A 14,384-nucleotide genomic window follows, 5' to 3' on the forward strand; every position below is an offset into this window, starting at 1 on the left:
CAGCACAACAGAGGTGCAGCGCTGGAGTATTGAGTCAGTCTCCCACTAGGGGGAGCCATTTAGCTGTCTGCCTCACCCTGTTCCACCTTTGTTCCCAGCCTTCAATACAGACAGTGCCCCCTCCCCACTTTAAATTGTTAAGTAATTGTACAAAGAGGTTTCAATTCAAATGCATATTTATGAGTAAAATGAATGATGTCCATTTAGATGTGTGGGGTTGGTCCAGACACTGCTCTTAAACCTATCCTAGGCACCAGACACCTCCAAGCCCATGAACTTCTGTTGCAGCAAACAGTTCCTTCTGAGAGAAATGAAGGAAAGGTGGAGAAAACGCTAGTGACACCCCACCTTTCCCTCACAAAGTGACTTTCCTTCTATCTTTACTGCTTGTTTCAGCTAATCAGCTTGGGAAGGCCCTAGAAGCTGAAATCAGAAAGAATTCTGGAGGGACAAGCTCTAAGAAGCAAGCAGGCTCACGAGTCCAGCAGCTGCACCAAGCCTTGGACTCTTGTCAAGACTTCTGTAGAGCTTCGAAAGCTTAATCCTGAGACCTCATCTGATGTCCCATGAGCGTGGTGGCTTTGGGTGGATGATGTCCTGTTCTCAGTTTATTGCTTAATTTCTTTTCCACCCACTCTTGCTTGCATCAGGGCCTGAATTTGAGGGGGAAATTTCCATTCATGTACCAAGAGATAATTTACTTTTTTTTTTTGCCAGTCCTGGGCCTTGAACTCAGGGCCCGAGCACTGTCCTTAGGCTTTCTCAAGGCCAGAGCTCTACCACTTGAGCTATAGCACCACTTCTGGCTTTTTTCTATGTGTATGGTACCAAAGAATCAAACCTGGGTCTTTGTGCATGCTAGGCAAGCACTCTACCACTAGGCCAAACTCCCGGCCCGATAATTTACTTTTTAACATTTTTTTATTAGTGTATCTTAGTGTAACATAGTTGTACAGGGGAAATTTTATTTTGATGTTTCCATATATATATATATATATATATATATATATATATACTTTATGGTCAGGAATGTTGAGCCTTTCTTCAAGTATGTTTTGGGCATTTGTGCTGCTTTTGAAAACCATCAGCTCAGTTTATTTGCTCATATGTTAATTGGGTTATTGAGTCTTTGGCCACTTAGGTTTTTGAGCTCCAGTACATTCTGGCTATCCCTCTGTCAGATGTGGCAAAGATTTTCTCCCATTTTTTGCTTGCTTTCTCTATGCAAATGGCATAGTGCTGCTGGTTAACCTTAGGCCAGAACACATACTCTTGCTGGCTTTATAAACAAGGCCAATCATCTACAATGACTTCACCACATCCACCTTGAGAGGGCCTCAAGCACTGGGGTGGTTGAAGTATAAAATATAAGAGGGAACCACTGGAAGTCTAGATATGGGTGAGTCTAAGAAGCTTGGTTGCAGAGCCCCCAGGAACATTGTGGAATTGGCTTTCACCATGATATAGTCACACTGCAAACTGTAGTCATAGATTTATTTGTTTTAAGGCATTTTGTTTATTCCATAGCACCAAGGAGAGACACAAGGCCATAAGACATAATGATAAAATAAAACTAAACTAATACAATGTCGTGTTAAAATCTGGCAGTCAAAGACTTATGAATTTGACTATTTAAAAACTTATTTTGACTCGAACCAATAAAACATGTCTTTTGTCCCTCACGACTACAAAAATCCCCAAATTTACAGAAGGAAGAGATCCCAAACATCAATTTAGAGACCTACCTTAGAGTGTATTGATTTGTCTCTAGTCTGTGGCTTAGCAAATCTATACCTCATGTCACTAGAGAGTCAATAACTAGCTTAATTTCTGAATTCACTAGAGCAAATTATATTTAAAAAATCAAACTGTAGATCTTACGACTTCTCAAATATATGAAATATAGTAGGTAAAACTGTGATTAAAAATGTGAATTAGTGGTAAGTCCACTAATTTAATTTGTGTATAACAAAAAAAAAAAGAACTTAGAACTCAGTCTTATTTTGTCACACTGTAGTGTGTAGTCTTTGTTCTTTGTCAGGGTTGGTTCATTCAGTGCTCACGTTGTTGACAAACATTCATCTGGAGCTGAGCGTACTCTAGAGTGGATGGAGGTGAGGTGTAGAGGGATGGTATAAGGGCATGCTACCATGTAATTTCATGGTAATGTCATGTTTGCATTTGTATTTCCGATGGCTACTGGCGTCGCTCCTATGGTCATAAGACAGATAGAAACACTTCCTTGAATGCTTTAGATAAAATAGGTCTGGACCATCCATATGAAGGAAGGTTTCTTAGAGCAAATGAGAACGCTAGCAGAGGCATTGACCATCACAAGCCTGAGTTACCAAGCTGAGAAGGACCTAAGCTGAGGGAGGTGCTCCTTGCATGTTCAGGGGCAAGTACACTTCGTGTAGCCTGTATTGCTCGATAAAATGGACACGTTTTATTCCTTTTGTAGTTTTCTCATTTCATTTGTGACTTTTGAAGTATCTATCCACTATAGGAATAAGGAATCTATATCCATGGGATGTCTACACTTATTTAAGTAGCCCTATAAGTTAGTATGAGGGGCCCTCAAAAATGCATCTTCTTTCTGTTACTCAGTCAACTACAATTTCCTCATTGTTATTTGAGGACTTTCACAAGCCCCTCCCTCCACCCCCTGGCTTGGGGGCTTGGCTCCGAGTCTTAAGTAGAATCCAACTGTTTCAATGAGAGAGCGCCTCCTTTTGGGCAAAGCTGGCCATTCCTGTGCATTTTATAGTTGGCGCTGATTTTGTGGTTATGCCCTACTTTCCTCTCCAGATGCTCAGCTGTATTTGGTTAGATGTGTGTGGGTCTTTTAAAATAAGGATTGCTTTCAAAGGAGTCCAGGGCCGCCTTGACTTGAGTATGAGGAAAAAAGCCCCACCCCCCACTCCTCCACATCTATAAGGGATGAGGCTGGTGGGATCTGAGTGATAAAGGAAGTAGCGGGAGGGCCATGGGGCAGCAAAGGAAAACGATCACCGAATTCACACACACACACAAATCACTGGAACACATATTTGGCAAGGCATTATTCTCTGCTCCCCAACAATGTAGTCTTCTGTTTGCTCTTTTTGGCAGCAAAATAAATGAGTTTGTCATTGCTGAGGATGACCTTGTGTTGGGAATGGCAGCTACCTGGCTAACTCTTACAGCAGGACACAAATCCCCAGCATCACGACGAGATGATAAAAAACACCTGTGAACCAAAGCGGGTGGGAGACAGCACTGAGAAACAGTCATACAAGGTCAAGAACAAGTCCACCAGAGAAGCCACAAAGGGTAAACCCAGGGGTCGTAAGAGATCTTTTCACCTCTGTTTCCCTCTACTCCCTATATCACCCATAAAGTTGCATTTTACAGTATAAATGTTCAAGTGCCTGCAGTGCCTGGGACTTGAACTCAGGGCTTAGACCTTGACCCTGACATTTCTTGTTCAAGGCTGGTGCTCTACTACTGGAGCATTACTACATGACATTTTCCAGAAGTTTCCCTTTGTCTTACCTGAGAAGCTATAGAGACTTGAAAATCCCCTGCCTAGAGTAAATAGAGAGAAGGTAGGTTTAAGAAAAGATCAGGGAGGGAAAAATTTCAGAGCTATGTTAACAAAAAACAAACCTGACTGATTCCCAGTCCCCATTAAACCATGATTTCCCATTGTTTTAGAATAAAGTTTAGACTAACATTTAGGGACACTTGGGCTCATACTATTTTCTCTCTGGCTGTCAAAGGCAAGACTAAATAAATCTCTGAAAGTACCTGACAATAGATATTTTCAGTTTTGCAGACCATGTAGTAATTCTTTCTTTTTAAGTTTGTTTGTTTCTTTATTTGGGGGGATGTAAGTTACAAAGGCTCAAACCTAGGGCCTGGGCACTTACTATCTTTTTCTGTTTTTGCTCATGACTGGTGCTGTACCAGTTTTACTTCTGGCTTTGTGGTGGTTAATTAGAGATAACAATCGAATGGATTTTTTTTTCTGTCAGGGCTAGTTTTGAACCATAATCCTCAAATGTCAGTCTCCCGAATAGCTAGCATTATGGGCTTGAGTTACTGGCATCTAGCTAACAAGTCTTTTTCTTAAGATAATGTCTATGTTGCTCAGGCTGGCCCTGAATCCCTAAGCTTCCATGTTGGCATGGCCACACAGCCTTCATTGCAATGAATCCATACTGCCATTGCAGCTGCATGCTGGTAGCTGTGGATAATACTACCTCATGAACACGTCTCAGCGTTCTAATAAGCCTTTATTAGAGGCACTAAAATGAAAACATTGTATCATTTTTATGTGTCACAAAATGTTTTTAGTTTGCAACCACGCAAAGGTCTAAAACTAAAGTTTCTCTTCGCTTGCAGGCCCTCCGGCATTAGGAGGCAGCCTGGGACTTGGCCTTGGGCCCTGTTTTGGTCATTGGACTTCATGGTACAGATGTTAAAGTCCTCTCTGTCCCCACAGATCAGGCATGCCCTTAGGTCCCATCATAATGCAGGTCATGGTATAAGGTTTTAATGACAGTCTTTCATCAGAGCTAGATTGGATGGAATCCACCAACTGCCCCTTAACAGTAATTGTCCCCTTAGTGCCTGCTGTCTCTCTCCTTGTGAGACAGTAAGTTCCTTGAAGACTGGTGGGGGTTTCTGAATCTCTAGGGCCCATCAGAGGCAGGCTGCACTTGCTTGTTGACTTGCACTTGACATTCTTTGAGTACATCTCATCTATTGTTATACACTGTGTGTTCTATTTGATAGCTCAGTACCTCCTCATTTCTTGGATAGGGTGTTGGGACTTGGGATTTAAAATGCAGATAGAACTTTTCAGGGTCACCCACAGACCTCATCTCCTTGGATTGGCATGAGCTATGCCCCCCCACTCCCTCTAGGAGGCACGGAGCAGATGAAGACAGTGTCCACAGGCACACCTGGTTTGGCAGTTCAGTCAAAATGCTCAAACCGGCTGTGCCTGTGGACACAGCCCAGAATATTGGGGAGTGGAGGGTGGGGGGATGTGGGGGCTTACTCCGCAGGGACAGCTCTATGACCAGGACACCCCCTGTCTGGTCCCGTAGCAGGCGCTTCCGTTTGTCACAGGTCTGGAGAGAGAGAGGGTGGGGGAAGGAGAGGAAGGAGAGGAGGGAGAGAGAGAAAGAGAAGAGAGAGAGAGGGGGGAGAGAGGGAGGGGGTGAAGGAGGGAGGAGAGATGAACAGAACTTTATCATAATGGTAGGGGGATTTATATGATGTGTTTTGATGGGAGAAAGGCTTTCACTCATCTCGGGAATTTGAAAAGCAATCTCTTGCAAAAATCTATTCTGCCTGGTTCATTTCTTCTTTTTATATATTGTCATCATTTACCCTCTCATCATTGGTACAATGTTTCTCCCCTTATTTTTCTGGCCTTGCACCCAAACCCTTTCCCTTTCTCTATCTGTCCTCAGCCTGGCCAGCCTCTTGCCAAATGAATCAATAGCATCACTTTCTTTCTGTTGGTTCCATAGGCTGTGGGGGCTGGAGGCCTTAAGAAACTCAGAGCCTTCTGTGTGCTCTTGACAATGATTTGGAACTCAGTACTTTTAAGCCTCTATGGCAGTGTTCTTAAACTCAGTGATCACCACACTCATCTGATGTCCAATCATCTCATTGTCCAATCAGAATTTGGGCAGAACTCTCTACTGTCCTGTCGAGACTAAACACACCCAATCTTTTGAATTTTTTGCCAGACTTCAAAAGTTCAAACCCTTACAAAGCATTTCTAGTCCTGTTTCAAAGCATTTCTTGGACTTCATTTTACCTTCCATTGATGTGAATGGCGAGGCCATTGGTACTCATTACCATGGTGGAATGGTGAGCAAACCAGGCCCAGCTGGGTAAGGAACACACACCAGACTGGCCAGGTTAGTGGTGGCAGAATGGACATGCTTGGAGCTTCTGTCCCTGAAGCCAGGCTCTTTTCTTCAGAAGGTCCCTCCATGCCCACATATATTGGCCAGGCTACAGCCTCCCAGCTCAAACCCCAGCTCTAACATTCTCCTTCTGGAGAGAGATGGCTTACCACTGGACAGGAGAGCTTCTCACTGTCACAGATGAATGTCTCACAGTGCAACCAAACCTTGGAGAGCTTGGGGATATTCTGGAACCGGAAAGCATTGAACTGGAAGGTTGCCCTGTGATCCTTCCCATTCTCATGTACCAAGACCGTTTCATCACTGGGACAGCTGGAGAACACAGGGGGAAAGGAGAACACGTGTCACACTGGGGAATTCAAGCAAGGGTTCAGAGGTAACTCCCTCCTGCCTCCACCAAGTTTGAGTGTAGCTCCTTCCCTTTCTGAAACACTTTGATGGGATGTATCTTATTTGAGCTTTATAATTTTGAGGTCAGTTTGAGGGTCTATGAGGTGAGTGTGTTTGTCTACATTCTACTGACAAGGTATGATAGAAGGGAAATGGCTTATGAATTGCCACACACTTCCTAAACAAGTAAGATCCATAGGCTAGGGGCATGGCTCAAGGGATAGAAAGCAAGCTAGAAAGTATAAGGCCCCAAGTTCAAATCCTAGCACCTTCACAACAAAGCAGAACAAAATAAAGGTGAAATCCTGCCAGTCAGGTGCATATCCTGATGCAGATTTATAAGTTCACCACTCAGGAGGCTCAGAAGCTTTAGGCAAGCCTGAGTTCAATGCCAGAGCTGTCTCAAAAAATATATATATATCCAAAGCTCTCCTCATGAGTAGAATACTGAAGATGTCAGATTCGAGGAACAGTGTCTCACAATACTACCAAAGAGTTCTAAATTAAAATCATACCTGACATGTGTTTCTGTGTGTAGTATGAAGGTTGCCATGAGAATTGAGACTCTTTCATTTTAAAGCACACACATTGTTTAACTGACACAGTAAAATATGGCCATGTTTTTCATATAAATATAAATCATCTAAATGTGCCCTCAGTGACACAGAGGCCAGACCTAAGGGATGTCACCTCTGAACAGGCACTATAGTGAAGCATGAGGCAAGGGTTGCCCTCGTATCTAGACCAAGGGTCAGAGATAGTTCTATTTGTGGTGCCTCAGTGGAGAGAGAGCAGCAGATCACTTTCCAAGTTATGAAACAAGGTTTCTTGTCGGCCTGTTTTGTCAGTAAACCTGAGATCCTTATATGAACCCAAGAGGTTCTTAAAATAGCTCTTTTCAGTCCAAGTAGCCCGAATGTGGTATCAGCCAGTGGAAAATAATGTAAACAGAGCTCCAGGGAGGTGGTGGGGGGAAGAGTGGGGCAATGGTGAAGGGGAGGAGGCAGATAATGGGCAAGCCTAGATGCCTTGGCACTCCTGCCTCTTGGCACCCTCTGTGACACCTGTCCCTCAGTGACAGCTCCCGCTGGCTGGCAGCTGCCTGCGGGGAGGGCTTCACACCCTGCACACAGGTCTCCTTCAACAATAGATTATTCTTAGAGATAGGTGGATGGGTGTGCAGTTACAGGTACACCAATATACACAGGAAAACCTCCGGTAATCTATCAGCTGTAATCTCTCCAGCAACTCTTGAGAACTGGTTTCTATCCAAAAACGGCCCCAGTGTATCCTCTCAAGCTATCCTAAGTCAGAGCAAAGGAGACTCAGGCATGCCTGGCTCCCTAACTAGTAGTGGCTCTGAGAGGTACCTACCCCTTGTTGATCAGCTGCCACTGCAAGGGGTACATGAAGTCAGCAGAGGGTGTGGCCCAGCAGCTGTTCAAGACTACCTTAAATCTGGAAACAAAACACATTAGCATTGCTGTGAAGCATACTCTTGTATCTAGAACCATCCAGTGATTAAAAGAGTCTCTTGGCTGGTCATTTTCTCCTCCCTCCCCACATATAAAAATATATTCACATGAGGACATGTACTTACCTAACACTCAACCCTTTGGCTTCTACTCCTGCAAAGAGATCTGAGCCAATTTCAGATGACTCCAGGACAAAGGGAGCTTCCTTCTTGGTGGAGAACTTGGCATTCTTTGGAAGGAAACAGACAGTAGGCATTATGACTTCGCAAACAGAGCAGTTGGGTCTGGCAGGAGCAGAAGAATTGAGATGGGGAGGGTCAGGAGCCAACTCCAAAAAGCAAACATGTGAGACCATGGAGACCCCCTCCAGAGCCTGAGCCTCTTAAATGCCCATGCTACCACAGAAGGAGCGATTCATCCTGTATTCTAGATCCACTGGTCATAGTGACACCAGTACTGTGTTATATTGATGCCAACAAAACATGGTTGTGAGCTAGTGGTGAAACTACCTGGAAATTCATATCCTTAGGATACATTCCTAGAATCTTCTAGAATCTTCCAGGGATTTCTTCCCACAATGCTTCACATTGGTCCAACAGGGTCTCGAATAGGACATTTTGCTTCTGGATTTTTAATAGGGACACTGATCAACAGGATTGTACTCAGAAAAGAATGACGAGGATGGTGAATGAACAATAATGAGAAGATTTAGCTTGAAGAGGGTGGGAGATATTTCAAAGGCTATCCACAGTATAACCAATTACCTGGTAATATTTCAGGAGAGAGAGCTGTGAGAGATGAGAGTTAGGGATGTTGGATTTCGTTTGCTGTTCTCAAATGGAAGGCTCAACTCATTGTGGTCTTGTCTTTGGAAGAGGCTAGGAGTAATACATTTGGGTGGGAAGGGCCAAGCCTGAGTTGGAGTCTGACTCTGGGAATCTGTAATTCTTTCCTCAGTTGCTTGCATTTGTTCCATCCTAGGATTCTTTGTTCCTTTTGTCTAAGAGAACTGCTCAGTACTTCAATTGAATAAGTCAACCTTAATTCCATTTGTATTTAACCCTATGAGGGCAACAATCCTAGAAGCCCTCAGAGCTTCTATGTCAAATAGGATCAGGCTCTCCAATCCTGGAGAGAATTATTGTTATGGATTCTGGTAGTGCCAGGCAATGTGCTAATTGCTTCTTCAAGATTATTTCAGATAGCCCTCATAGCAGCCTAAGAGTAAAGTGCTATTAAGTTCCTAATTTACAAATGCAGAGATGGAGACAGAGAGGTTAATAAACTTGTGCAAGGTCACACACATAGTAAAACAGCATTCATGGCATGGCCTATTTTCTCAACCACAAGTGCCAGGCTCTTTCTTTGATTCTGGAGTAGGAGTCAAAATAGCTTTTCACTGGGAATATCAACTATGAGTTCTTGGCAAAAGTGCATGGGGAATGGAGAGAAAAGAGAAAGAGAGAAAGTGTGAGTAGAATGAGTGCTGGGGCAGCAACTGGGGTTCTCAGAATCCTAAGTAATTAGCAGTTGTATTTGGTTTCATTGTAATATGTAGGGCATGGCTCTGCTTCTGGTAATTCGATGGAAATATATTCACAGGGGAAGTTGTTGCTTCAGAGACATACAAGAATGCTCTCAGGGCAGAAAAAGGAAGGGGAAAAAATACCAACCTCATGGCTCAGGCATAGGAAAAGGGAGTGCATAGAGGGAATGCTGATCAGCACAGACGATCTACACAAAGACAGTAGAATCTTTACTTAGGCTCACTTGTCCTGAGGGATTTTGGCGGGCCCTGGGAGCACGGCAGTAACCTGATTTCTACAACAGTTCAAGGAATTATCATAGTCTATCTCTACCGCCTGGAGCATGCTGAAGAACATAACCCAGGCATGTCCGCATGTTCCTCTCCATTTATTTCTGTTTTCCCTATTGTCCCCCACTCTTATTCAGGTTTGATATATCTGACAATCACGTTAGTATGATAGATGATGAGGGATAGTTCAAAAAAATTTTTTGATGTCTCTCTGTTACCAACTGTTATAAGCCTTCAAAGGATCATATCTATAATTTTATCTGGTTCTGTAACATTTATTTCCACCAGGGACCTGGTAATGAATATAATCTGTCATTAGGGCATTACCAAGGATATTGTTCATGAATGGAACATTTTCCTTGCTGGACATTCTTCTGTAGGGTCTGTAGTTGTTTTGATGTCTTTTTGTTGCCCTGGTAACACATACTTTTTTATTCCCTGAGGATAATTGTGGTATATGGCCAGAAGAAGATCTGGGGACTAGATGACCTTGAAACATAAACAATTTAGAGATCCCCCTTTAACAATCAATTTCAAATCCAGAATTAAACCCCAAGCCTTACAAGGGGCCCTGACACTTACACTTTGTGCCCTTCACAGGAAGAAATCACAGATACCACAGTTAGGAGATTGCATTCTAGACCCGATGCTCCTCCAAGTGCCTGTATGACCAAATAGATTTCTTCTCTGTATTTCAAATCTTTATCAGGGTTGTTTTAGGATGCTCCTAGCACTCAGGGCTGAGTTCAGCCAGGTTAATAGCTTCCAGGAAGAGGTAAAGCAAAGCTCAAAGCTGAGGGAGTTCCAGGCAGGAAAGCATTTTTTTTTTCCCTTGTGAAATGAATGGGTTGGATGTGATGCCTTCTGATGATGGCTTCCATGATGCCTTGCATCTCTAATGTCCCACACAATGTTTGGTATTTCTGCCTGCCACTTCCTGTAGCTGGCTGGGTCAGTATCTGTGCTCCCTCTCTCTCTTCCCTTCCTCCTTGTCTCCCTCCCTTCCTTCCTCCCCCTTCCCTCCCCCCTCCCTCCCACCCTCCCTCCTTCCCTCTCTCCCTCCTCTCTGTGCTCACTGGAAGCTGCAAGTTTCAAAAGTAAAGCACCTCTTCTAAACAGGAAAGTAGCAGCTGGGCGAATAGCCATTGCATATTTAATTTCTCTGAAGCTCTTTATTTTGAGAGGGGCCAAAGTGTGCCTTTAACGTCAATATAGGCAGTAGGCCCAAAGTAGACAATGAGGAAACTCACTTATTGAAAGGTTTCAGAGACCAAAGAACTAGGAATAGACGCCAACCTTAAATCTTCTCTATAGCTTTGTTCCAATCAGAAAGCTCAAAGCTCTGTGCTAATTTTTTTTTCTAGAAGAACTTGGTCCTGTGTGTAAATCTCTGCAGTAGAGTGGCTTGCAGTATCACCTAATCTTGATGAAGAGTCAGTCATGGGATGTCCTGATGCCTGTTGATTGACCTTGCCTCAATTGTCTCATCTGTGAAATGGCCTTATACTTTTGTGATACCTTTTAGGTCTTCTATCTGGTATTCAGATCTGCCTTTGTGTTTTCCATGTAGTCTATAAAGAGATTGAAAGCTAACCCAAGGCCTGTATTCTAGAACGGGGCTCTGTGAAGAGCTTGGGGTGGGCAGAATAAATCCGGAGGAAGCATCCTGTCCCCTGGGAAGGCCACAGGTGACAAAGAGAGTCTGGACTTACAGTGTAGAAGTTGAGGGACAATTGACTTTCAAATGTGCCCAAACTCCCGTTCTTCACATGAACAGTAGCCACTCTGAAAAGGGGAGAGAATTTTGCATAAGGACTGAAACATGGCTGATTGACAGGGACTGCAGCACCCGCCCGCCCTGGCCCTCTAGTCCACAGAGCGGCTTACCTCTGGTCAAAGGCAGCCTGGTTCACCAGGTAGGTGGAGTGATAGGTACAGGAGAAGGAGTAGTTCACCGGCTGGTTCTTCACAATCACCGTGCTGTCATTGGATACGATGTGACTGTAGAAGTGGTAGATGGGGGGCTTGTACTGGAGGAAGGAAGACAGCAGTGAGGGAGACCCTATGCCCCATGGCAGGAGTGAGGGTTCTGAGAAAAGTGGGTAAAGAGGGCTCAGACCCAAACCTAACAAACAGGCATGAGCATTTAGCAGGGGTACAGAATCCATTCTGTCAGGGGTGCATTGATAATTTTTGTAAAGAATTCTTGACTCACTTTAGCTAAAAGTGTTTAATAATCCAGAGTGATATATATATATATATATATTAAAAAGAATCCATATATCCCTTGGGCTACTGGCCAAAGTACTGGCTCTAGAACTTGTAATGCTCAACATTAATGTTTCAGTTGAATACCTTCACCCATCTTCTCATTCCAGAATATTACTATCCACTTCTTTGCTTTCTTCTGCTTCCAACTCTAGACATTATTACTTCAACTCTCCTGATATGCTGGATTCTAAAACCACAGACTAGTAGAGCTGGAAAGGACTTTGAAACACCAACTTGAGAAGTAACCAGGCTGAGACCACAGAGTGGATTTGTATTTCCCTCCATCAGACAATACTCAAAAACTGGAAAGCTTTGCTTGTCATATCCACAACTTATCCTGGCAAATCTCTGGACCCGTGTGGACATTGAGGGAGAGGAGTTAGGAGTTCTTTGTGCTCATCCCCTCAGACCCACAGCTGTAAAATCTTCTGTCAGTCAAGACAGTAGGAATACTGGACTATATCATGAGTCAAGAGAACCTAACCTCCCTTTGTGATTAAACTATTTATCCCATAGCCTTCAACTCATGATTACATGGAAACATCAGATTTCTCTGTCATGTAAGTGTACTAACCAAGAAAATATCTGTGTTTTCTCTGTTCATTCTATGCCTCCCTGTCCTGTATATTTCACAAAAACAAGTTAGGGCTTGTGTTTATACTCTGATCACACCTTTGCTCTTCCAAACGTATTTTTTTTTATTACCTCCAAACTGGGGAAGAAGATGGTTCCTCCACCCATCCGCCTCTCCAAGTCTAATAAGGATGGTGGCTTGTAAGAACGAATTCAGAACTTGAAGCAGGCTCTAGTTCAAGTGGGACATGTACATTGTTCTCATCACAGGAGGTGGCCTGCCTAGCTCCCACAAGAAATTAGAAGACTAAAAGTCAAGCCCCAAACAGTCATCTAAACTCCTAGAAGGCTTTTAAATCAATCCAAAACAGTCATCTAAACTAGCAGCTTTAGGTCATACCAACTAATCGGGAAATTTGGATATCAAGATTAGCTCTTAAAGGTCCATTCTGACACTTCTCACCAGTGGGCTTAGTTACCTTACCTTAAGCAAGCTTGAACCCATGTGGCTTAGCCTTACCTCAGACTGGGTTCCACAGTAAGACTTGTTTTTAGGTGATAAATCTGGGATGACAAATTGGTAGTAGCCACCTTCGTGGACCCCGTTGTAACACAGCCCCCCGAGGGCCAGCTGGTGCACTTCCCATCCATAGGGACACTCAGGGATTTTGGTGATGATGGTTTTGGGATAACAAAACACAAGAATGACATCTGCAAGAACACATCTATGGTTGGAATCAGATTCGCTCATCCTGTCATTCTACTTGAAAGAGCTATGGGTTCTAAGCCACACTTGCACACACGCCCAGAGCAGTTGGCTAAAAATGATTTTCTACTATTCTTCACCAGCTGGGATGTGTGTTCTCAAAATGTAAGCCACTGAAATCCCTCCCGCCTTTATAATTTATGCTGTATCCATTTAATAACTATTCTAATTAATATGAACATATACATTAAAATCGGTCCATTAAAAATTTAAGGACCTTAAGGACTGTATGAAGCTACAGATTGGAATGTGTGTGTCTCCTATAAAAATAAGTGAGCATATGAATGAGTGAACATTTAAGATCCCCAATTCAAGTACAACATTGTAAAACAATGTTTTATGGCACTGGACAGAAAGTCAATATCTGAACGAAGAAACAGAAGAGATTATATAGAGAGGGAGATTTAAAAAAAAGAGAAAAGAGAAGAGGTTATATATAAAGGGAGAGAGGGAAATTAAAAAAAAAATGTTTAATCCAATACATGTCTGAATGGCCTTGGGAACTTAAGTACTTCTACTTGTTGACATTTTTGCATTTTCACAATAAAGATAATGAGGAATGAGGCACTCTCTGTTCAGGACAAAGAGAAGATTCTAGAAATGTTCCTTTCTAGGAAAACAGTGTGGTGCCAGAGCATACCTGCTTTGCTTGGCGTGCAGGATCTCGCCCAGGTGTCTGTACAGATAGCCAGCAGGACCAAGGCCCTTACCACCATTGCTTCTGGGAACCTGGGTTTTGTCAGGTCACCAAACCAAATAGGCCAAAATGCTTGCATTCTTCCAAGGCCCACTTCTTGATCATTCTAGGTCAGAAATATGAGTGAACAGTTAAGATCAAGGATAAGAACAAAGCAGCACATACATTCTTGAGGAGGAAGGCGGAGTTTCCGAGGGAGATCAACAACGCTGGCTGGGGTATGCATACCACTGGAGTCTCAAAGACAGGAACTTTGCTCATGTTCCCATTTCTTCATTCTCTCTTGTGGATGTCGCCTTTCCTGATGCTTCCCAAATCTCCAGTCCCAGTCCTGATGCCTTTATATAGCTCACAGGTGTAAAAGAAACCAGCTCTCAGATAAGTCACAATGAGCATGCATGCATTATCCCCTGTGGGGGAAAGAAAAGAGAAGCGCCCACAGTGATCCAGTGGGAATCTCAGTTAC

General features: G+C 43.4%; 1 protein-coding gene across 1 annotated transcript; it reads right to left on the reverse strand.

Annotated features, from left to right (window-relative positions):
• Positions 1-1,658: 1,658 nt before the first annotated feature.
• Tectb (tectorin beta) lies at positions 1,659-13,937 on the reverse strand. The gene is made up of 10 exons (XM_090346894.1): positions 13,862-13,937; positions 12,976-13,166; positions 11,499-11,641; positions 11,324-11,396; positions 7,921-8,024; positions 7,695-7,778; positions 6,080-6,242; positions 5,048-5,120; positions 3,535-3,567; positions 1,659-3,229 (listed from the first exon to the last, which is right to left on the reverse strand). The coding sequence occupies exons 1-10, from the start codon at positions 13,935-13,937 to the stop codon at positions 3,180-3,182; spliced, it is 990 nt and encodes a 329-aa protein (XP_090203020.1). The 3' UTR covers positions 1,659-3,179.
• Between the last annotated feature and the right edge of the window lie 447 nt (positions 13,938-14,384).

The sequence above is a fragment of the Megascapheus bottae genome, chromosome 15 (genome assembly GCF_031878675.1).
Source record: "Megascapheus bottae isolate mThoBot1 chromosome 15, mThoBot2.hap1, whole genome shotgun sequence".
Lineage (NCBI taxonomy): Eukaryota > Metazoa > Chordata > Mammalia > Rodentia > Geomyidae > Megascapheus > Megascapheus bottae.